This window comes from Pinus tabuliformis, chromosome 2_1 (assembly GCF_031772625.1).
Source record: "Pinus tabuliformis cultivar Carrire ecotype Pingquan chromosome 2_1, CPIR1, whole genome shotgun sequence".
Classification (NCBI taxonomy): Eukaryota; Viridiplantae; Streptophyta; class Pinopsida; order Pinales; family Pinaceae; genus Pinus; species Pinus tabuliformis.
The window spans coordinates 564710650-564735674 of NC_142299.1; the positions used below are offsets into that span (position 1 = coordinate 564710650).

The window sequence follows — 25025 nt, forward strand, 5'->3', positions numbered from 1 at the left end:
TTATTATATGGATTAATCTCCTGTGGGTTATATAAATTAATATGCTATGGGAAAAGACGGGATCAAACGTCGAAGCGTTTGGGGTGGCGTGAAGAAGATGGCAGACGGTGGGGGACTTAATGGACGCGGGAGGCAATGAGATGGAATACACGGTAGCGGTAGAGCAGCGGGATGGGGTGTGCAGAGGACGGCGGGCAGCGGGACGGAAATGAATGGGGGGAAGCACAACGCAAGGAAAATGAAACATATGAACTTAATAATTGACAGCCATGATAAATATTTTATTAATAATTGAATAGATGATGTTTACATTTTGTGGGAGGCCCTGGCTATATACTGCCTTGGGTGCCTCTTGGTGAACGGACATGATCTTTGATCATGCCCTTTGCCTAATAAATTATAAACTAACTAATTTTTTATATAACATTTGGCATATTATTTAAATGGTGTAGGCAACAGTGTATGTATTTCGATGTTTGCCGTAGGAAACTGCAAATAACTTGTTCAAGTAAATCTAACAAGTAGGAGAAATATCATCAGTTGTTGCAGTAGGGATTCTCAGGTTTAAGGACTTTTCACAAGGATGCCATCAACAATACCTATTCAATTGTGCTTACATTAACTAAGCCACCATTCTTTGTTGCTCTTTGCCTTCACCCTTGACATCACAACTTCTTCAACATTTGCAAACTTCAACATACAACAACTGATATCACAACATCACAAATAGCCCATAGCAAGCCTACCATCACAATATCACAAAATAGCCACAACTTTACAAACATGACATATCAAACATATCTTGTTGCTCATACTTCTTCACATACTTCTGTCAACAATCATAAGCATAAACATATGTAAGCAAATCAATAATAATCATCACAACCCCTCATCAATTGTGCATCCATCAATAATAACAACAAGCATACCCAAGTCACCAAACAACACCTGCAATGCCATATCGCTTATTTTTCCTTTATTGTTCGTTTGCCACTCTTTTGCCATCAATGACAACAATGCCTTAGGTTCTACCCTTTACCAGCCTCTGCCAGCTCCTTTGGCTCATTGTTTACCTTTGCCCACCTGGCAGCTCAATATTCTCCACAACCGACACTTTTATAGCGCTTTTAGGCGAGCGGCCCTTCTTTGTCCAACAAAGGCCCTTCTCTTGACCTCGGCAGCGTCCTCAACAAGTATTGGTGATTGTTCCATCCCTGTTATGACCTCCCCTGCCCTAACCATATTCTATTCAGCGGTTTCTGGGGCTGTGTAGGCCCCGACCCATTTACAACCTTAGTCAAGCCCTTATCTAAGCCTCATTGGTCCAATTGTATGCTTCGGCCTACTCTCCCTAGCACTAGTTCTGTTGTAGCCTGCCCTAACTAGGCCTCCTTGCTGGTCTTTTACAGTGGCCTTAACCTCATCCTGCTTAGACCTCCGGACAAGCCCTCGGCTCTACCTCAAAACCATATACCATACTTCTTCTACTAGTGGGTGGCCTTAACTAGGCCTACATTGCTCTAGATCTACCCACGACCTCTTAGTTAGACCTTCAACAAATCCCTAAGGTGCTTGGCCTACCAAGACAACTATGCGGCCTGATCTTCAACAGTGTATCCTCTCCTAGCCCTACTTGGCCCACCTTTCACAAAAAGAACTCTTTGACTCAATGCCTAGTCTTGGTTGTGGCTCTCCTTTAAGGTTTGTGGCTCCTTCTAGGGCTCCCTCTCCCACAAATTAATTCCATCTCACTTGTGATCTCGGCCTATCCTTTGGCCTTTATTTATAGCTCTTGTCTAAGTGTCTTGGGGGTCTTCTTTGTCCTTTAGGAAAACCTTATTCACCACTCAATAATAAATTAGAATAAAATATTAATTATCTTGGGTTCCAAGCCCACAACTTTGGGTCAAAACTTGAACACTTGGGTACTTTGCCCAACAAACTCTCTTTTTGTGGGTTTTCTCCACTCAGAAATACCTTCCGAGCTACTCAAATTTCAATGCTAGATGGAGGCAAGCTTCATTTCCTACTCATTGTTTTCAACATTATATATTTTGAAGTATTCTTCTGCTTTGTTAAACCAGGTCATACTTTGCTTTTCATTTCCATCGAATTGTGATCATTTGTCTTACCCTCATTGGTACCCATATATTGCTGGATTTGCATAAAGTTGTTGATGGTTGATGATCAAAAAGCAATTCCTGGACATATTTGGTGATAGATTAGCTATATTTGGTGGATTCGTGTTGGTTGAAGCTTCTTTGTCTTTGAGGAGATTCTCTAACATCTTTTTTATGCTTACATGAATCTCCTAATTGATATCCTGCATTATTTCTTGTATAAGTTTATCCATGCCTTTGTTGAGAAATCTAAGGGCAGCTAGATTATGTGATTTCTCTTACTTTGATAACTCCTTGTGATGTATTTATTAGATATTTTTATACTTTAATTATTATTCTGTTTTTTCATCAAACAACTACCAAACCATAAATAACAGTGAGACAAAAGGACACAAGATATAGGCAATCAGCCAGGGCCAAAACCTCTCCACTTGAGAGGAAAACCCACAAGAATTCTTCTCTTCTTATAGAATCTTCAATTGATGAATTCCAAGACCTATGACCCTTGACCAAGACCCTCCAAGACCAAGTCCCTTGACGAGCTTTCCTTCTAGCAGTTCCTTAGCAACTATTGCAATTTCGACCTCGAACAAATTCTTTTGCCCAACAAATTCTTCTGCAACTTCGACCAGCAGATTCTATCGCAACTTTAAGCTCTCCAACAGATTCACCGTTTCAACCTAGCTGCAGCTTCAGAATTTTGTCTTGCCCAGTGACTGTAGAAACCCTAACAAATGAGAGAGTGGCCCAAAACTTTGATCTTCTTCTTCTTCTTCTTCTTCGTCCTTTTCCAGCGTCTATCTTGAGGAGATCAAACTTGCTTGAGAGTGTGTCCGAATGAGGTCGAGTTCCTTCTTATTTATAGGCTATTGAGGGGTACGAATTGTTATCTTTAGGCTGACTTGTCCATTCATGTAGGCCGACTTGATCTTTGCACCATGACGAGGCCTTGGAGGATCTTTTGACTTTTTTTTTACTCAAAAAAATTATCTTTACAATAAATAACATTCCCAAAAGGGTCTTTCATACATGACAATGACTCAATTGACTTGTAGACTCAATGACAAGTCCTAGAAGCACTCAATGGGTACTTGACCTCAAAATAAATTTCCCTTGTACATGTAACCCATGCTTCAAGAATAACAATAATAGATTTATTTTTCTCTTTTCATTAAATACATAAAATCATGATTACATATGTCATTATGAAGACTGAACCTAGTTACATATTTCAACAGCCTTGTTTCATCTCATCCTTAGGATTGCAGTGAACTTCTATCTGAGACTCTGTTATTTAGCTTTTGTGTGACACTTTATGTTATTTCTAGTTTCAATTCATTATGCCTTGCTTCATCCCGTCTTTTATCTCTGTAGTGATCGCATGCTTTCTTTTAGTATGCCCCTCATGAACCTGCTTGTACTGGCCCTCCAATTTCTCCAACTTGAAATTAATTTCTGATTTTCCCACCATTTTTTTGGGTCTTGGGGAGAGAAATTTTGAGACTAAGTGGCTGCTAAGTTTGTTGTTGTACAAACTAACAGCTGTATAAACATTTCCTGGCAATTAATGTCAAATCCAGGTTGTATGAAAACATTCGTGCTGATTTAGAATGGCAGCTACGTGTGGCAAGATGCAGTAGTGAAGTTGGAAAGCCTTGCAAGAAAAGAGAGTTATAATAGACCTCTGGCAGTATCATTTGATACGGCAATCTGCTATTAATAAATTAACACGCTAAAGTGTTTAAGAGGCCAAAGTAAACATTCAGAGAGTTCAACTTTGAAGTTGTGAATAGAATGTACAAAGAAAACCAACATGAATAATTATAGAGATAAGCATTTCTTAGATATAGATGATACCAGAACTGTAAGGTTGAGTCTGCTATCTCCCAATCCTCACTTTGATAAGATACACATCTGTGAGAAACAAAGAGTTCGTTAATTTTCAATCATCAATCTTTATTGGATCTTAATAAAATAAATCTCAATATAAGAACACCACTGTTATAAACAACAAAAATGTCCACACCAAGACCACCCAACTATAAAAAACACAAGTTCTAATTTCATATTACAATTGAAGAAAATTGTTTAACAAAACCTTGACCCTTCACAATACCCAAAAATAAGATTTATGTTTATTTCTTGAATTGGTTGTAATTTATTTCCTTTCTCCACATGATAAACTTGGATTCTCGATATTTCCAGAAAAACTTCATTGCATTCCTACAACATCAGTGTTTCCCACTGCAGTGGTTCAAGCAGTGTATCCATGCCATGTCTACTTTAAATCTTGCCCATAAAACAATACAGTTATTCAGATCGAAGTTCACCAGGATACATCCAACCCGTTTAAATATGCATACAGTTATTTTACACAAGCTATGAACTTTTGCCATGGTCCTTCAGTCCTTCCTTTGAGACACATTAGCAGCTTAAACCCTAAACATATAATAGCTTTAAAAAGTGAATTTCTCAAGTCACATTAATAGCCAACTCGGTTTTCAGAAACTTCCTATAATTTTGAGGGATAAAAGAGCACTCTCACGTACATACTACAAACACACCACCAATATACCAGTTGCATCATGCACTTAGTAAATTTCCCATTAAGAATCTAGTATCTAATTTTATCATTTTATAAAAAAATAGTCTTTTTAAAACGCAGCTTATTTTAACAGGAAACCTGATACAAATATTACAAATAAATGGGCATAAGTCCACACAAAGGAAAAAAGAAAAGCCCTAGGTCAGACCACACCTTGCATCTTTACACAGGAAAGATCTTTTGGCTATAAATTGTACATCTAACTCATCAAAAATACACTGTCTGAAAGAAAATATAGATAACACACTACCATTGAAAAAAACTTCACAACAAAGCTTCCACATAATATGCAAGGTGACAACTACAATATAATGCCAAGTATCTCTAAAATCTGAGGTACCAATGCAGCCAACATCACCTAGCAGAGCAGTTTCCGAAACATCTTACTATCAATGAGATGATCCTAGCAATATAGTCCACTCCCCTACAAGCTGGCATCTCCAATCATGTAGCATCCTCTTGAAAGACCACATTATGAAGATGTGTACCTCCTCAAGTGTAAGCCAAGCCTCCCACTAGCCTAGGGAGAGGTTCCAAACCATCTGAACCAGGCCACAGAAATCCACTCACTCCATGTGAAACACATTCAACTTAAACAAAGTAGGTGTCAACTTACCCACCAAATCGCAATCTCTCATAGTCTACTTGTTTTCAATTGTTAAAGATTCAAGAGGGGGGATGAGGGTTCCAAATTCTACTTCAACTAGGTAAAGAGAAAAGTGGATATTGACAAGGCTCTTGGTTTGCACAAGGTGGATTGATCTCTTGCAAAGAATCCAATAGAAGTCAAAGGTATGTTTTGGGTGTGTTGTCGCACAAAGTGTCTAGGCATCACGATAAGGCTCAGAGTAAGGGTTGTCATTCTAATCCTTACTCACTTCCTTTAGACTTTCTCCTAGACAAGTCAAGCGGGGTAGTCCCTAAGGTGAATGAATGAGAATAGCCTGTGAAACACAGGCTCTAGGAGATTTTAAGGATGAACAACTTGATAAATTTAGAACGAGTCTTGGTCAATTGAGATGGATAGATTAGAATAAAACACAACCACAAGATAAAATTGATTATAGACTAGTGTCTTTATATTGAATTAACCATAGACTAAATAAAAACAAGTTATCCAGAGCAAATTTATAAATGTGGCAAAGCGACGATCATGAACAATTAAATGTAAAATGCTCAAAACTTTAGCATGCAAGATAATCTAGCAAAATTTATCTTTCTCTAACAGTCAATATGATTTTTTTAAACATTTATCTCACCTTGACAATAGAGAAATCACCGCAACGAAATGACGCAAAGGAACTTTAGTTTAACAATTTAATTATTCCTTAGGCAATTAGTTGAATGTGGTAAATGAAGAAATAAAAATAAAAAAAAAATTAATGTGACAGAAGTAAAACAAACCAAAGGGTTAATAAATTAAATTTTTAATGGGCCATAGGCCACATTTAAAAAAAAAATAGTTTTTTAATAGTTTTTAAATATTTTTCAAATGAATAGAGAAACACAAAAAAAAAAAGTAAACTCAATTCAAAAAATGAATTAAGAAAGAAAATCTAAAAACAATAACCAAAACAAAAGAAATCGAAATCTAAACTAAAATGAATTTGACCAAAGTTTAGTTTAAAAAATGAAAACGAATTGCATAAAGAAAAAAAAGAAAAAAGGCCTAACCCTAACTCACACATACAAGTGAAGTAAAAGGTTGTACGTAGTGTATGCAGGTCTCGACGGCAACATATGGAGAAGGTTTTCAAAGAGGCAACAGGATGGCAGAGGGAGAAGTTGCGATGCAGATGGAGGAATGGACGTGAGGGTCGAGAGGGTGCTACTGGTGAGGAAGAGGTTTAATGCAGCAAGAGGAATGGAGTAGGAGGGAGCATAAAAGCATGAAAGAAGATGCAGCCAAAAGAAAAACGCATGCAACAGGAAAAAAATGAAGACCTCAGGCAACAGATAAAATTCGAAGTTTTTTTTACAGCAAGAAGAAAAACCCAAACAACAGTTCCAGGCAGCCAATGGTAGCTTTAAAAAACCAAAATAAACCCAGAAAAACGAATATTACATCAATACATTTTTTATGCTTCAGATTTGGCAGTGAAACCCTTGTAAAATTTCCAGATTAAAATTTTAAAACCCTTGGACTGCCAAAAAAGTTGGATAATATCCCTGCAAAAATGATTTTGAGGCCAGATCTTACCCTCCAGGGCCTAGATCTGGCTTCAAATCAAACTTCTCTTTCAAATTTGCAACCTGTACTTGAAAACAAAAACACCCAGAACCCAAATATACAAAAAAAATAAATAAAACCCCAGAAACCCAAGTCAGAAAACCAAAAAAAATTACAGATCTATGCACAAGAATGGTAGATCTATCAAATTTGAGGAGTATGAGTCCAACTCCGCTCCCAAATCTGATAATCTAAGGCTCTCAACAGCCAGATCTATCAATTTCCCACACAAAATTAAATTTTTTAAATTTTAAAGGAGGTGCTTAACTTAAAACTCTTCGTATATCACACATAAAATTTTATGGTAAGCCCGGAGCTAATTTAGCTGGGCTCTTCAGAAAAAACAGATCGGGAGTTGGCTAGTCCAACTGAAAACTTTCCCTAACACCTGAGGATCTAAAAATCAAGATTTTTCTGCAAAACTCAATCCAGTCATCAAAATAGTGCGAGAAAATGATAATAACATTCAAAATTTAAATTATCATTTAAACCCCAGCGACTGAGCAAGATACCTGTACTCAAATCGCTCTTTAGAAGCTATCATCAATGGCTTAAAAAAAATTATGCATGAAAACAACACATCTTACAGTATTCCTATAAAGTGTAACATCAACGAAATTTAACCCCAAAGTCTTTATTTATTATCCAGAAAAGGTTACACGAGTTTTTTGCTTTAGCACACGACTCAGAGATCGGATAGATCGACTGACAAATGACTTCCTATTTAAAGATAAATCCTCCAACGGCTAGTTCGAGTGATCCTCGTCAAATTTTAATCTCATCCGTCGCAATATTTAATTCTTGAGGAAATTCGAATTTTTCAATTAAATATATTTTAATTAAGTCAAAAATTAAATTTTTGAGTTAATTTCCCCAAAATTTTTACTTCGTCTTAACCCCAGGGATCAAAGTGTTGATATTTCTGAATCTAACACGTCAAAAATTCCTACTGCATTATCTGGTTTAATTTACCTACTTGTTTATTCCTTAACAAGTTATTTATCCATATAAATATTGAAAATAAACAAAAAAATGCAGTCTCAACTCATATACAAATCATCAACTGAAATAATAAACAAACACACAAGGCACTATTATTTTTGGACAATCGTCCCCGAAAAAACCCAACTTGGGAAAATCGATGCAACAGTTTTGAGGGTTTTATTATTAAGCAGCTTTCCTGAGTACAACTACGGTGCCAAATTGGCTCACCCAATAGAGATTTCTATCTGGTAATAAGACCTCTCTTCGGAAGCAGATATTCAGCAAGTCAATGTTTTAAAACTCCGACTTGGCCAAGGGTCAACTCCGACTCTGACTCTGAACCGGTATCCACTCGGCTGGCTCAATTTCAATGACTCGATCATTGTAAAAAATACATTAAATATTTATATTTTTTATAAAAAAACATAACTTTAAAGATTTTCATTCATGTTTCCAAACACACAGCATTAGAATATAGATAAAAGACAACATATGATCAAAGTAGGCTCATGAATATATCCATTATATCAAAATGGCAACCAGTGCACTGTCCAATACATACATGATGATGATATAGAGATCAAAACAAAAACACATAACCAAGAAGGCTAGAAATGGCCTCTACAACAAAAGTAAATTGTGACCAGTACTACTGGCTACTGCTAAAGGAGCCAAGATCGTCTGGATCAGAGTCAAACAGGGGGCCCCATGGCTCCTCATCGTCATCATCTCCAACTACAACTGTAGAAGTGGTAGTACTAGTAGGTTGTGCAACAGCTGCAAGCTGAGATAGACGAGATATTCACTTTTGTCATGGCTAAGCAGAGGAAGCGCCTGCAACTGGAGGACTTGTTGGCCCTGAGGCCGAGGCTGGTACAAGTGGATCAGGATCTGCATTCAACTGAACATTATGTTCGAGTGATGCTATCGTCTCATAATCATAATCAAAATCCTCATCAGAATGAAACTCTGCTCGATGAATCTCCACTACCCAATATGATGTTGGATCAATTTCTTCCAACACAATGGGATTTGAATCAGGGCTTTTGTTCAGCAATTTGTTGCGTCTAAGCCGGAGGTTGTATTAGACATAAACTAGATCATTTAACTGTTTTTGATCCAAACGGTTTCTCTTCTTCGTGTGAATCCTCTCAAAGACAAACCAATTGCGCTCACACTCAGTAGCACTGCAAATTTGACTCAAAATACGAATTACAAACTTCTGCAATTCAGGACAATGCCTACCAAAAGCATCCCACCATAGTGCTACAAAAAACATAGGAGTGTAATGAGTTAGCTCAACAAAATTACAAATTATATCCGACTTTCAAATTATAAACGATTTAACAAAATAAGTATTAAGAATTTGAAAATTAAATTTTTGATTACCTGGCTCATATGCTTCCCTTGCAATCTTTGCTAGGTTCTTCCCAAAGGTACCTGAGGCATTGCTGAAGGTTGTGACTTGTCAGTGTATCTCCAGCTGATCACACTCCAATGGGATCATGCGATCAATGCAGTCAATCAATCCATCTCTAACCTTCCCCTTCAAAGCTCATGTCTCCTTAGCTTTATAATGATACCGTGGGTTCAAAAAATACCTAGTTGCATGTATAGGGAGATGGAGTTGATTGTTCCATCTTTCATCAATGATTGCTCAAATGGGCCCATACTTAGCCACTTTATCCTTATATGCCCTCTTTATTTTCTCATTTGCTTGATCCATAGCCTCATAAATGAAGCCCATAGCCAATATTTCCCCATCCACCAACCGCAACACCTTAACCAGTGGCTCAACAAGCTTCACAATCTCTGTTTCCTTTCTCCAAAATATTTCTTCATTAACTTTCTTTTTCAATTCTTTGCCTTCCTATTTGTGAGACCAATGGCTTTGATTCCATTCTTCACTGGAAAATATCTTTCGCAAGTTTCTATGTTGTGAAAGCATAGATTGCAATGTCAAAAAATGAGTAGCAAATCTAGTGATGGCAAGCCTAATAATATCCCTGCCCCCCGTGTGTTTCCTCATCAGGCTCAAAATCCATGAATGGTTGTAGATAAATTTTGTTATGCTTTTGGCATGATCTACAGTGTTTTTGACCCAATCTAATTTGCCAATATCCTCAAGCATGAGGTCTATGCAATGTGCAGCACATGGGTCCAAAAGATGGTTCTGTGTTTTTCCTCTAATAGTTTACTAGCAAGAACATAGTTAGAGGCATTATTTGTGATGACTTGAACAACATTAGCCACCCCCACCTCCTCAACAGCCTCATCCAATAGCTAAAACAACATTTGTCCATCTTTTATCTTATCAAATGCATCAACTGATTTTAGAAACATGGTTCCCTATGGGCAGAAGATAAGAAAGTTTATGATGGTACGGTTTCTTTGATCAATCCATCCATCTGACATGATGGTACATCCTATTCTTGCCCGAGAGTTTTTGAAATCTTTCAAATACTCATTAATGGAGGCAATTTCCTTCTACAAATGATACCCCCTTATCTCATGCATAGTAGGGCCTTTGAAACCTTTTCTAGCAGCATGTATGGCATCAAACATAGGCTCATAATATGGTGAATGGGAAGCATTGAAGAGTATACCAGCATCATACCACCATCTACATATGTAATCACAAGCAATCTCCCTCAGTTCTTTCTTCCAATGGTCATCTAAAGTGGGTTGCAAAGTTCTACTAGCTTAAGGACCATGTGCATCTGATCGAGAGGAGGGTGTGACAGTGAAATAACTTTTGATATTCATATCACCCTTCTTTTTCATTTTACCCTTACCCTTTTCTTGAAAAGACTCCAAAGAGAGAGGAACATATCAGAAGGCGTTGGATGCATCAATACAAGGGATAAAGGAAGAACCCTCTGTTAGAGTCGGTCTAGTAGCCCTCCATCAGCGATCAAAGCTCTTTGCATTTCATTAGTAGGTGTCTCATCAGTGTCATCTTATTGCATTCCATTAGGCATGCCATAACCCTGATGGAGGAGCTTGTGTCTTTATGTTCCCCTCTTGGCACTGCTGGTTCAAGTTGTTTCAGTCAATAAAATTCTTTACAGGGTCATTGGTCTTGTTTTTAAGTCAAGGTCCTAGGTCTAGGGTTTAGGTCCAATTTGTCTTTGAGGTCATGTCTTTAAAGGTCAATAAATGCCCAGCAGGCCAGAGGGATGTCTATCTAAGCATCACTTCAAAGGATTTCATATTGTACAGCTATTTTTTCTACCTTGAGTTCAAAAACCCTGTTTTTGAAGGCAAGGTCATTTTCTCATGTTTTGTAAAAATTTGTAAAAATTCAAACTCTCCAGAAGTTGGCATGCAGCCCTGGTCTCCTTTGCCAAGACTCTTCAGAAGCTACCTCTGCAAAAATTTTCAAGAAAAAGCATCATTTCAACCAATTTCAGGACAAAAAGGAAACCATAAGTCAGCAACATTTAAATTTTGAAAAGTGTCATTTTATAAACATTAGAAAGTGGGTTTGAGGGGAAATTAATTCAAATCAAGTTTATAAAAGCTCCCCTCCCTTCATTTTATCATTATTTGCTTCCAAGACTCCAAAAGCAAGAGCAAAAGGCGATTTAGTGTGAAAACTGTGCAAGTTGGTGGACAGAGCCCGCGCGCTACGCATCAGGACCTGCGCGCTACGCGTTGGGCAGGCGCTACGCGTCGGGGCGGTCAGCACAGTGGGAAAAAGACACGGGCGCTACGCGTTGGGCGCGCGCTACGCGTCAGGACCCGCGCGCTACGCGTTGGGGTATAACACACAAAAAATTTGCCTACAAGCTTCAAACGACCCCAAATTTCTTCAAGGTTGCAGGTAGGCCTCTGATCATCAAAGTATTTTGCTTGATAAAGAAAAATGAGCATGGGAAATGTGTTTTAATGCCATCAATTTGAAATGAGAAGTTCATGTGTATTTGCTTAAAAATGTCAAAGTGCAAGTAAAGCTAGGGTTTTGTTTTGCTGCTCTCAAGGTCATCCCTTTCACTCCCATTTTTTCCCCACATCCCAGTCACCTCCCTTATCATTTTTACCTAATCTCCCTACCAAAAATATCAAAGGCCCAAAACCCTACCCCTATCCCTAAAATTCAATAACATAACCCTAAACCCTACTTCCCATAAACCCTGGCAAATTATAATTGTATCATGTTGTATATGTCATGATTCCTTCCCTTAATTCCCTTTTTCATATATTTTCCCTAATTCCCCTTAAAAGTCTCCCTTCCCTAACATCTCCCTTGTGTTATTTGTCCCCTTGAAGCAGCATTTCAACAATAAAAACAGCAGGTCATTTGAGCAGAAGCAGCAGTACATTTCAGCCACTTTGCTCTTGAAACCATGTCAAAAACCGAAACCAACTATGAGCAAAGTGATGACCGTGAGTCAACACCAAAGGTTGAGGTACAAAGGAGGCCTCACAGGGGTGGTAAGGGTGGTCACCATGTGAGAGAGGAGCCCACCTCTTTGACCTATTTGCAGGCTTGTCCACTTGCAGTCACATGTTTCCGCCATCAGTCATGTTATGAATTTTGCGAGAGGATTTCTCAAATTCAACACCATAGGGAATTGGTCCGCTTGTTTGTTTTGCATTTGCATGACGGGCATGTAAATCTTGCAGGGGTGGATTTTATATTGTCACCTGAGATTGTTGCTCAAGCAACAGGGATACCCAATGTTGGAGAAGAGTGGAACAAGCGCAAACTATTGGACAGATTTCAGTATGAGCCCTACATTAAACCTGTGTACATGAGGTACATGACTGGTGTATTTCCTTTCAGATTTTTGAGGGATGAGTATGCTCCCTTGATGAGGCTCATCATTCGCTATTTCACCTGTGAGGGCAGATTTTCACGTTTGTATTCGTACCATATCCGCTTGTTGATGCATTTCACACGGGTACGGATGATGAACATACCATTTTTCATGTGCCGGAATATTGAGAGGATGGTGCCCTTGGTGCAGAGAAAGAGCCCAGCACAGCAACACCGGAGCATCTTTCATTATGGTTTGATCAAGCTTGTGGTCATGCATCAGTTGGCTCAGCAGGGTATCCCATGGGAGGATTTTATCTCTCGAGATTTTTTCACAGCACCACCACCTCCTGAGGTTGTTCATGAGGAGGGAGGACCTTCACAGCAGCATGATATCCCCGAGGCCAGACATGTCAGCTCCCCTCCATTGGTCACATATCAGAAAGGCCACAGGGCCTTATTTGCATCAGCTCGGCGAGTATTTTCTCCACATCAGGTGGAAGGGGTCTCGCCTTCTTCATCAGCACCGCGAGTGTTATCTCCACACCAGGTGGAAGGGGCCTCGTTTTCGACAGCAGCACAGGTACAAGAGAAAGGCAAGCAGCCAAAAATTGATGAGGGGCCATCAAGTGATCCAAGCATAGATGTTGTTGACCTCGATATCAGTTCTCCTAGGTTAGAGCCAAAGGAGATCATCCAGCAACTGAGGGCTGAAAATGACTCGTTGCAACACAGGTTGGAAATGGCAAATTGGACAATCACCTACTTAGAGCAGCGCAACAAGCAATTGGAAGATGAGCACACTCTTGATGAGTTGCGGAGGATCCATGAAGACCGCAACTTGGCGCGCAAGAGACCCGGTGATTTGGTACCCGTTGAGCGAGAGGCTATGCTCCTCCAGGTCAATGCTCATTTGGAGAGGCTGCTGGCCAAGGCCAACAAAGATAAGGACCTGCTCCGGAACATGAAGAACCACTATTGGGCCCGAATGCACGTATGCAAGGCGAGAATGAAGGTGCTCAAAAGACGGTTGGCCAAGGCACTAAAACGAAGAAAAGGGCCCGATCCCCTCCACATCTTGGCTGAGGCTTCCTTGAAGGAGCATGGTGCTAAATGACTCAACTCCAGCACAAATTTCAAAAAAATTTGAGCATTTTTGGTCACTTGTGAATTTTTGGGCTAAAAACAGGTTTTCTTCACCAACGCGTAGCGCGCCGCGCGCGACCCTTTAGATGGGCAACTCCATTTCAGGAAAACTCAGCATTTTTGGATTTGTCATGCAAAAATACACCTGCTCAGCAATTACCAAGAGATTTCATCAAGTTTTGAGCCTCCAGAAGGTCAAAAAACAAGCAAAAAATGACTTTCTGCCACTTTTTTGACACACAGGAAGCAGTCTTGGGAGATTGCAATTTTGGAGGGGCAAATGGACACCAAATTCAGAAATTCCACTTGGGCTGGAAAGTAGACATCCAGACCTTTCCAACAAGCCCACTTTTGCCTCATTTGGACACCTGGAAGTGCCTCAAAAGTTGCTCCAAAGGCGCGCTACGCGTTCAGAATCAGGGCGCTACGCGTTGGGCAATTTTCACAGAAATGCACCTACAGCTCAGCAAAACGCAGTTTTGACTGGATTTGACTTTTTGGAGTGGATTTTGATCCTCCTTGTTGTAAATGATGTAATTTTATGATATTTTGACACTCATTTATCTCTTCTAGAAGATTCATTCATGAGATAGGCAAAAATTTAATGAATGAATTGGTTTCCTAGCTTATAGAGGCAAGTTGTTTTGACTGCCTAGTTTTCAGTGCTCAGTTTAGAATTGGTTGAAACAACTCCTAGGATAGTGAGCTCGACCCCTAGAGGCAAGGAAAGATGTTAGATTGCCTATATTATGTACTTTCTAGGTCATTTTCATGGTTGGACTCTTGAAGGAGAAGCTTCTATTGTATTACTCATTGTATCTCTGTAATTTTGGCAAAGGAAGAAAGACCAGGGTTTTGCAGTCCTTTTTGGGATTCCTGTGGTTACATGTATTGATGGTGTGTTTCTCTTTGTGCTTGTAAGTTTGTTATGTGAATCATCTTCTTACTTTTCCTTTTGCAAATTAGGCAAATGAAGTGTTAAAGTAGAATTCATGATTGCCATGCTCTGCTTTTAAGTTTGCTTAATATCAATGTTTTCATCTGTTTAAGGAGAACTCAAGGTGAATTGCTTGCTCTCCTTAGCTCCTCACCAGTCATTCTCATCCATCCAAATCTTTCAAAGGCATCAATACAGTCTCCTATCTTGCCCCAAAGAACCCCCTGCAAAAACTGTGTCCAATCCCCGCACCCAAAATTGCCTTTCCCCGATTTTCCACCGAAATCCTAAAAATCTCAAATCAAACCTTTTATCAGTTTACTAGCCTAAAATCAGTGTTTCCTCATTGGTTATCTCGCCCATTGAAGATCTTTACCGAGATAGACCGGAGAGAGCCCTCTCCTGCCCCGTAGGGCTAGCTACGAGGCTAAGTGGTTTGATGTTGCCTTGAAGTTTACCTTTCTCAGCCTGAGGTGAAATTTCAAGCGCTAACACCCTCAAAATCAAAATGAGGGTTGGTAGCCATGATTTTTTGTATATTCCTCTTCCTCTCAGTTTTAGCCTCTAACTCTTTTTGCCTAGCCTTTTCTTCTTTAAACTTCTCAAAATTGGCTAACAATTCCTTCCTAATCTCCCCAATTTCATCTAATTCACATGGAAAAATTTGGCCTCTAATCCCCACCAAAGTGTTGTTTCAGCCCATTAATGCCTCCAGGACATTCCTTGATTTTTCTATGGAAAAATTTGCAATGCATTTGACTATTAACCATTTCAACATATGCCCAAGCAACATCTTTCACTCTAGGTGCCATTTTTTGACTTCAAAATGAAAGCAAAAAATCTGAAAAATGAAAACAAAAGAAATAGCATTGCTCCAATGTTGATTTCTTTCACAAAAAACACTCTTTTCAATTTCCAGATTTGCACATAAAAATTAATAAGCAAAAACAGATTTTTACAAGTGAAAAAAATACCTCCAGGCAAAAATTGTCTCCACAAGGTTGCTCCAAAAAACCAACTCCTCAATGCTGCTCCAAATGGCTGCCCAAGAAGCTCCTCACTCCTGCTACAGTGCTTGCCCAAGACTCCTCACTGCTGCTCCAAAAACAAACTCCACAACTCCTCACAAACTCACTCAAATGCAATGAGATGGCTGTGAGGAAAGGAGAGGGGTTGAGTGGGTTTTATAGGGTTTAGGAGAGGGGAATGGACCCCAAATAACCTATAAGAAAATTACAAATCTATTTGGGGTCCCCAAAAAGCAAAAATAAAAACAAAAATCGTAGTTTTTTGAGTTTTCGGGCCGCTATCACCCAGCCGGCGGAATAGACTCAGACTCTGCCATCGAACCAGTTCAGTGGGCTAAACTGATTCGATGGCCGAGTCGACCTGGTGAGGCCTTGACTTGGACCAATTCGGCCAAGTTGGTTCTGAGCCAGCCGATTCTTAAAACAATGAGTTTGCCCCACGAAAATCCTTCCAGCGCTTCTCCAAGGCTCTGCGTCAGCCCTGCTAGCCTCTACATAGCTCTGGAACCCCTTACGTCAGCCCTCTGCTTCTCGGCATCAGCTCTTTGGCCTTCTGCATCAGCCCTCTGCTTCTCTGCATCAGCTCTCTGGCCTTTTGCGTCACCCACGCAGGCTCTGCGCAGTATCTCTGGCCTTCTACGCAGTCTCCTCCGTCACTGCGTTGGCCCTTTGGCACTATCTCTGTCTCTCTGCTATGTACTCACTACCCCTCGCTGCAACTCAAATCACTTGTTCGAATTTTCTCAGCAAACCCCGCTCCAGAAAATCAAACTGACTGATCAATATTAGTGTATCTCCAACTGACCCTCAAGCCTCCTCTTATACTTTTCTTGGCGAGTCTTCAACAACGGAGATTAAGTCTCTAAGCAACGACTAAGATTAGATTTGGCTTAATCCATGTCATTTAGAACATTCTAACTGGGTGGAATTTCCCCAAACCATTTCTGGGTCTTGGAGATCTCATGTGCTTTAGCCTCTCCACCAATTTTCATGGCTAGAGCACATCCGATGCTACCACAAATCAACACAAAGGTTTAAAATTTATCGAAATAATTAAATTACCTTAGTCCCTGGACCTCTTAAAATTTAATTTTTGCCTTTGGAGAATTTAAATTTACCTAGGACCCAGAATTAATTAAATTTCTAGCTTACGATTTTAATTAATTTTTGGCCAGAAAATTTAATTAATTAACCTATGAGGGATAAATTTTTTTCCAACCCTCGCGACACTTTACATCATGATTTTCATATTTTTTTGCATTATAAGGAGGAAAACCCATTTGTAATAGACCCTCACAGACTACCCATTTCTACGACACAAATATAATCCAGCAGACCAAGCGATTTGTAATAAAATAACTTAACCAAATAGTTATGATTACTCCCAAATCACTTTTACATAAACTCGATCTAGAACACTAGGACTCGCCTAAGATCCTAGTGACAAAATCCATTCCGACTTTGGGGTAAGACTCAGAGAAAATTCTGTCAACCATCCGAGAATGGATCGGTGAGACAAAAAAACCTCCTAGAATGTAGATCCTCACTTGAAAAGTAGGTTTACCTAGGGCAGTACATACATGACACAAATCTGCTGAGATTATTTACATCATATACATGCAGAATGGGTTTATACCATCTTGGAAATCAGGTTGATGATAATGTTGATTTGGGGTAGCATCGGATGTGCTCTAGCCATGAAAATTGGTGGAGAGGCTAAAGCACATGAGATCTCCAAGACCCAGAAATGGTTTGGGCAGATTCTTCCCGGTTTAGGAGATATTAAAATAATTAATATTTTTAATGGAGTTCCTAAATCTACACTTAAGAAAAATAAAATATTAATGAGTATTAATATAAAACTGGGTTAGAAGGTTCAAAAGGACATGGATCAAGCCAAATCTAATCTTAGCCGTTGATTAGACATGTAATTTCGGCCGTTGAAGGACCAACAGGAAAAGTATAAGAGAAGGCTTGAGGGTCAGTTGGAGAAAACACCAGAGTGATCAGTCATTTGATTTTCTATAGCTGGGTCTACTAAGAAAATTCGAATCAGTGATCAGTTTGCAGCGAGGGGCAGTGAGTACGAGATAGAGAGGCAGAGATAGTGCCAAGAGACCAGCGCAGAAGCAGAGAGAGGTAGACGTTGAGCCAGAGGGAACACGCAAAGCCCAGCAGAGACAGTGCAGAGGCCAAAAGGGCCTGCGTCATCCACACAGAGGGCAGCAGGAGTGACGCAGAGGGTTGTAGAGGCTGCACAGTGCCTTAGAGGGCTGACGCATAGGGTTCCGGGCTAACGCTAAGCTTTAGAGGTTGCTGGAGGGGGTTTCGTGGCGCAAATTTTCTGAATATCTGCTTCCGAATAGAGAAGTATTACTGTCGAATTATTTTCTCTGTCGGGTGAGCCGGTTTGGCACCCAGTTGTACTCAAGGAAAGACTGCATAATAAAATAACCCTTTGAATTGATGCACCGGCTTTCCCAAGTTGGGTTTTTCCAGGGACGAGTTGTCCAAAAATAACGGTGTCACTTGTGTGTTTGCTATTTCTTTCAGCTATTGATCTGTAGAAGGTTGAGACTGTACTGTGTTTATTTCGATATTTATATGTTTAAATAATTTGTTCGTAATTAACAAGTAGGAGAAATAAACCAGAGAATACAGATAAAATTTCTAACGGGTAATACTTAGAAATTTCAACAAATGATAGCTGAACGGCACGGACACATCGATCAAGCGCTATCCCTTTTACGAAAAAAGGGGGTGTACCGCTATGGGTTGTTGACACGTAGTAGTCAATGTCTGGCTCTACTTGGGGACACGTTGCACCGAAGGAATGTGAGAATCCAGAATCTGCATCCACACAACACACAAGATAACATAAGTAGCATCCATCCAAAAATCATCATATAATATTAAGCACAGGAAAGATATAAGCTCTTCATTTATTAACTAGTCTAACAACATGAAAAACATGAATCTACCTACAAAATAAAACACTGAAATAAAAGGGGTAGCGTTATGATACAATACAAAGGATGCCCCATGGCATCAAATACATTCAATTTAGTGCATGTTGAGTAATTGCCTGCTTTCAGGCAAATCTATAGGTTGTTTTTCAGATGTGCCATGTTTAATTGTGCATATGGTAAGACTCTTCCCTCTCTGAAAATTAAGTCATTTAGATCCGTCTTTTGCAAAATTTACCTGAAAACCCTGAAACTTATCCAAATTATTTAGAAAGTGAATAACAGGTGTTTCATGCCCATGTTCAGAATTCTCTGCAATAGAAGGTTTAAAAATGATATCCGTCTTAGTTTTATCTTCGATTAAATTATCAAATAATTGCATGGTGGAAGCAGCGACAACTAACTCATCGGCCAAAGTATTTTGCTCTCTTGGGATAGCTTCAAGATTGATGGCATCAAAATACTCCATGGTATCCCACACAACATTTCTATAATTTCTTAATCTTTGATTTTTACATATAAATTTATTTTTTATTTGCATGATAACTAAATTCGAATCAACCTTGATACTTAGCAATTTAACTTTCAAAGTTTTTGCCAATTCAATACCCAACAACAAGGCTTCATATTCAGCCACATTGTTGGTCACTTCAAATTCTAACCAATAGGCAAATTTGAAAATATGACCAAGGGGAGATTTTAGGACAATTCGCGCACCTTTACCATAACCAGATGTTGCACCATCAAAGTATAAATGCCAAACCATATCCTTTAAATCACCCTCTACCTTGACCTCTACAGGAATGATCGAATTAGATAAAATAGCATGATTCCCAAGGCTAGGTTGCTCACATATTATCTCATTATGGGGACTTTTAGGATCTTCGACATGGAATCTCCTTTTGGGCTCTCTGTTTAATTTAAGAAATCCTTGACCATTAGGGGAAGGAATCACAGCATATGACCAATTCATTTGAATGCTTCCTCCTAAATCAGAGGCTCGTTTCCTAGACAAAAGGATACCCCAAGCATCAGGCACATCAACCACAACTATGTTCATGACAATCATGATATCAGGGTAGCCAGACAGATGGACTTGTAAGTCCTTAATCAACCCATGAACTTCAATTTTCTTCAAATCCATAGCAGATATGTTATAGTAAGGCCTAGATATCCTTAAGTTAAGTTGCTCCATGACTCTCTTAGTCATCACACAAGCAGAAGCACTAGAGTCAAGCATGCACTTATATAACCGATAATTATTAACAAGCAAAGTAATGAAAAAATAAGAATGCCCTTTGTTATTGGATTCCATACTTTGCAAATACATGGGAGCATCCTCGTAGAAAGCCTCATGAGTTTCCTCTTGAGTTGCATTCACCGGGGTACTGCCAATAGCACTTAGTAACTTGACTTTCTGTGAGGGGATCTTCACTATTTTGGTGACAGGAACCAAAACTTTAGAATTATTAAAACAACCTCCTAAATTAATATTCATACAAGAAGTTGCTCCGGGGTTAATACTTCGAGAATTAACGTGATTATCATTTTGACTTCTTCTCTGATAGATTAGCCCCTTGTCCTTAGCAATTTCAAGAACTCGCTTAGGAGGAGGCTCCTCACTAAAAATTTTAACCAAGACATCAGTTTCTTGACCAAAATTATTAATGCTATATGAAGATGTGAAAGGTCTTACGGTTTGACTATTTTCCTTGACCTCTTCCCAATTCTCCACTGAAAAATTATATTTTTTACCAACCATGTTTATCTAATTATTTCTCCCAAGCATCTCATGATGCATGATTCTCTTGATAATAGGACAAGTGGCTTCTTCATGAAGCTCATCACAAGCTCTACAATAAGGTGGGGTTTCCTCCACAAGATTATTCATTTCAAGAGGGTGAGGAGGTATTTGCTCAGTAGACTGACCTTTCTTCTGCCAATTATTTTGTTTATTATTATTATTATTCTGACCCCTAAGTTGATGCATTTGAACTCGTTCCATTTGAATCAACCTAGACTGTAATCTAGTTATCTCCTTAGCATGATCAGCAATCATCCTAGCTTGATTTAACTCCATATTTTCTAAGCAATTTTTGCATAGATTCTTCTTCAAACTCCTTTTCTTTTCCTTTAGGTTCTTTTAATTTAACAGCAGATTTATCAAACCCAGGAATTTCAAATTTGTCAGAAGCCTTCTTATCTTTTCAAGCTCTTCAGCTGTGATTTGACAAGCCTTGTAGTCACCGGGCTTGGACCTTCTTAGTTCATAAGAAGTGTCAGGATTCAAAGCATCAAGATAGTATTCTAGAAGCATTTTCTTGGTTGGTTTGTAATCAGTAGATATCTCTTTAAGCATACCATTAAACCTTCTATTAAATTCTTCACACGTGTCATTTTCTTTCTTTTTAATGGCACTAATGGCTTTTGCTAGAAATCGATCTTCTTTCGTGTCACCAAATTTCTCTCTAAACGCATTAAGGAGGGAATCATATGAATCAATGCTATGATCAGGCCTATCCCTAAACCAATCCATAACATCTTGCTGAAGGGTCAAGACAATGCATTTCATTTGCACATCCTCATAATTTTGAGCCTGAGCGAATTTAGCCCACCAAGTCTGAAAAGCACATAAATTATTTTTAACAGTGATTGCATTATTTCCTTTGAAAGCAGGTAGCTTGTCTAGACCATTATTAGGAAGGTTGTGGGGATAACTCTAGATGTTAGCAAAGTTAAGAGGCCCATGGATATCCATGATGTCTGGAACGGGATGATTTAAGAAGAGTGAATGGATGTCGCAGAGAGCTTCCTGGCCGAGATTGTCAAGGAGTGTACGAGAAGAGAGCTTGTGTGATCTAGCTCTGAGAGCCCTTTCAGGACCCGGAGCAAGATTAGCCAAGCTACTTGGGTTCCTCCTAGTACACGCCCCTGTAGAAGATGAAGGAAGTGGAGTCGCCACTCAGGCAACGACGCCAAAAAATGTTGTCACACAAAGTGTCTAAGCACCGCGACAAGGCTCAGAGTAAGGGATGTCACTCTAATCCTTACTCACTTCGTTTAAACTATCTCCTAGACAAGTCAAGACGGGTAGTCCCTAAAGTGAATGAATGAGAATAGCCTATGAAACACAGGCTCTAGAAGATTTTAAGGATGAACAACTTGATGAATTTGGAACAAGTCTTGGTCAATTGAGATGGATAGATTAGAATAAGACACAACCATAAGATAAAATTGATTATAGACCAGTGCCTTTATATTGAATTAACCATAGACTAAATAAAAACAAATTATCCAGAGCAAATTTATAAATGTGGCAAAGCGACAACCATAAACAATTAAATGTAAAATGCTCAAAACTTTAGCATGCAGGATAATCTAGCAAAATTTATCTTTCTCCAACAATCAATATGATTTTTTTAAAACATTTATCGCACCTTGACAATAGAAAAATCACTACCACGAAAGGAAACCAAGAAACTTTAGTTTAACAATTTAATTGTTCCTTAGGCAATTAGTTGAATGTGGTAAATGAAGAAATCAAAAAAAAATTGATGTAACAGAAGTAAAACAAATCAAAGGGTTAATAAATTAAATTTTTAATGGGTCATAGGCCACATTAAAAAAAATTAATTGAAAACGCATATCCTCCCTTAATTTATTTCATTAAAGTCACCAAATAATTTTAGAAAAAAAAAAAAAAAAATTAATCTTTTTTAAATATTTTTCAAATGAAAATAAATAAAAATTTAAAATTTAAAAAAAAATGTAAAACAAAAGTAAAATCAAATCAAAAAAAGAAAATGAACAAAAAAAGAAAAACTAAAAACAATAAAAAAAATCTAAATCTAAACTAAAATGAATTTGACCAAAGATTAGTTTAAAAAATGAAATCGAATTGCATAAAGAAAAAAAAAAGGAAAAATGACCTAACCCTAAATCACGCATACAAGTGAAGTAAAAGGAAAAGTCAAAGTGTTTGTTCATAGTGTATGCAGGTCTCGACGGCAACATATGGAGAGGGTTTTCGAAGAGGCAACGGGCTAGTAGAGAGAGAAGTTGCAACGCAGATGGAGGAATGGACGTGGAGTCGAGAGGGTGCTACAGGTGAGGGAGAGGTTTAATGCAGCAAGAGGAATGGAGTAGGAGGGAGCAGAAAATGCAACAAGGAAGATGCAGCGAAAAGAATAATGCAAGGAACAGGGAAAAAATTAAGACCTCAGGCAACAGATAAAATTCGAAGTTTTTTTTACAACAAGAAGAAAAACCCAATTTTTACACATCGGAGAAAGATTGGAGGAGCCGAGACGAGAGATGGCCTTCGCTGCGTATACGACCCGGGCAAGAGATGGAACCCTCGGCAAGATGATCGTCGGAGGCGGCGTGGGGGGCAAGGCCGCAGCCTCCCACAGGATCGAAAGCAAGAACGCTCTGCGGGAGTTTTATGACCCTCCTCAAACCCCTGAAGCAGCGTCGATTAGGCGGCAAAATACCTGGAAGTTACCGGAGGTTGTGGGTACAGTGTTTACCCTTCGCCCATACCGCCCAATGCATGATGGGCCAAACGAAACTGGAGCCGATCTGAAGGAGAAGAAAACAAATCCGTCCGAGACCATAGATCTGCAGTCGGTCTTCGTTTTTGGGGTCAGAACTCAGTTTGGGGGCGGATTTTTTACAGAAATCGGCCTGGCATATTCCGAATCTGCCAACCCTGGTTATGCATGCAAAGTAGTAGGGTTGCATGGGGCAGATCCGCCTACGGACCCTTTTGCATGGCCCTTTTCTTGTAGATCCAGGACGGAGATCACAAATATGAAAAAGATGCAAGACTTCCAGGAGGTTAGGCAGTTGATTGGTGACTATATACATCGATCCAACAGAGAGCTGGCAGATCGCGACAAGCAAAGGGTAGAATGTCGCAAGAGAAGACCAGATCTGGAAGATCGCCGACAGATAGATCACAAGGAAATAAGCAATGTCACCGTCTCAGGCAAAGCAGGAACTCAGCAAAATTGCAGACGTCAGGTAACTCCCTTTCAGATCTTTATTAAAACCCCAGAGATGCAATCCACTTTAGTATGGGTACATGCAGAAAACACTGTGTTGCAGCTGAAGCAGAAAATCTGTGCATTGACTGGATACCCCAGCCAGATCCAACATCTAGTCAATGGCAGATGGTCTCTCCAAGACAACAGAACCATGGGAAACTATGGAATTAAACCAGGGGAAACCATTCTGTTGAACCTCAGACTGAGAGGAGGAGCCCCTCCTCAGGGCCAGCCAAGCAGCTCAGGGGGAGACAAAAACTCCTCAGGAGGGGACAAGGGGAAAAAACCAGCATCTCAACAGCCTCCCAAAGGAGGCTCCTCCTACAAGAACATTCTTCAGGGTAACAAAGACGCAGGGTCCTCTCCAGATCAAGGCAGGTATACTCCTAGGCCATACATAGTAGATCAATTAGGGCAAACCCCAGCCCTAAATCTTGACACTACAGGGCTTGATGGTTTCGTACAGTCTTATGAAACTCAGGCCCTAATCTGCCGTTTTAACAGCTTCTGGCCAAAACCAATGGATCTTTTCCATTGGATCTTCACCTCTTGGACCATGGAATGTGATATACATTTATGCTCCAAGGGTTTTTTTATAGTTAGATTTGCATCTTCGGAAATGAGAGAAAAAATCATCAGAGATGGGCCATGGTTCTGGGGAACATCGGGGTTGTTCATGACCCCATGGTTCCCAGATTTCGATCCAAATAACATGACGGTATCCAAAGTACCAATTTGGGTCCGCCTATACAACCTTCCCCTCCACTTTTGGAGTGAACCAGTCTTGGAAGGAATTGGGAACAGCATAGGGAAATACATCAAAACAGATCTGGAGAGGACTGATGAAAGGATTTACACTTTTGCACGCATTTGTGTAGAAGCAGATCTGAGCAAAGGGCTGCCAGACAACATAAGGCTGATCTATAAACAACAAAACTGGTTGCAAGCTCTAGACTATGAAAATACTGCCTTCAGATGCAGGCTCTGCAGACAGACAGGACACCTGCAAAGCACATGCCCAGAAGCAAAAAAAGCAAACAGCAAAAAGAAGCAGAAAGGGAAGCAGAGGAAAGGATGGCAATTTCCTCCCCCTGACTCAGATGATGAAGAATCAGAAGCAGAAGAGGATGACACCCACGCAGAGAATGTAGGGGTAGCCCAAGAAATGGAGACACAGAAGGAAACTGCAACAGAAAACA

General features: G+C 39.5%; 1 protein-coding gene across 5 annotated transcripts in view; it reads right to left on the bottom strand.

Annotated features, from left to right (window-relative positions):
• Positions 1-25025, bottom strand: part of LOC149201659 (transportin MOS14-like) — a 458994-nt gene that overhangs the window by 279214 nt on the left and 154755 nt on the right. For 4 of the 5 annotated variants that reach the window (XR_016253876.1, XR_016253875.1, XM_089402970.1 and 1 more), the window contains exon 9: positions 3978-4034. The exons of the other annotated variant lie outside the window; for it this stretch is intronic. Coding sequence is in view for 2 of the 4 variants with exons in the window: in XM_089402970.1 (XP_089259096.1) it covers positions 3978-4034 (57 nt within the window). In the remaining 2 variants the exon portion in view is untranslated. The remainder of the gene's footprint in view (positions 1-3977; positions 4035-25025) is intronic. 5 annotated transcript variants of the gene reach the window in all.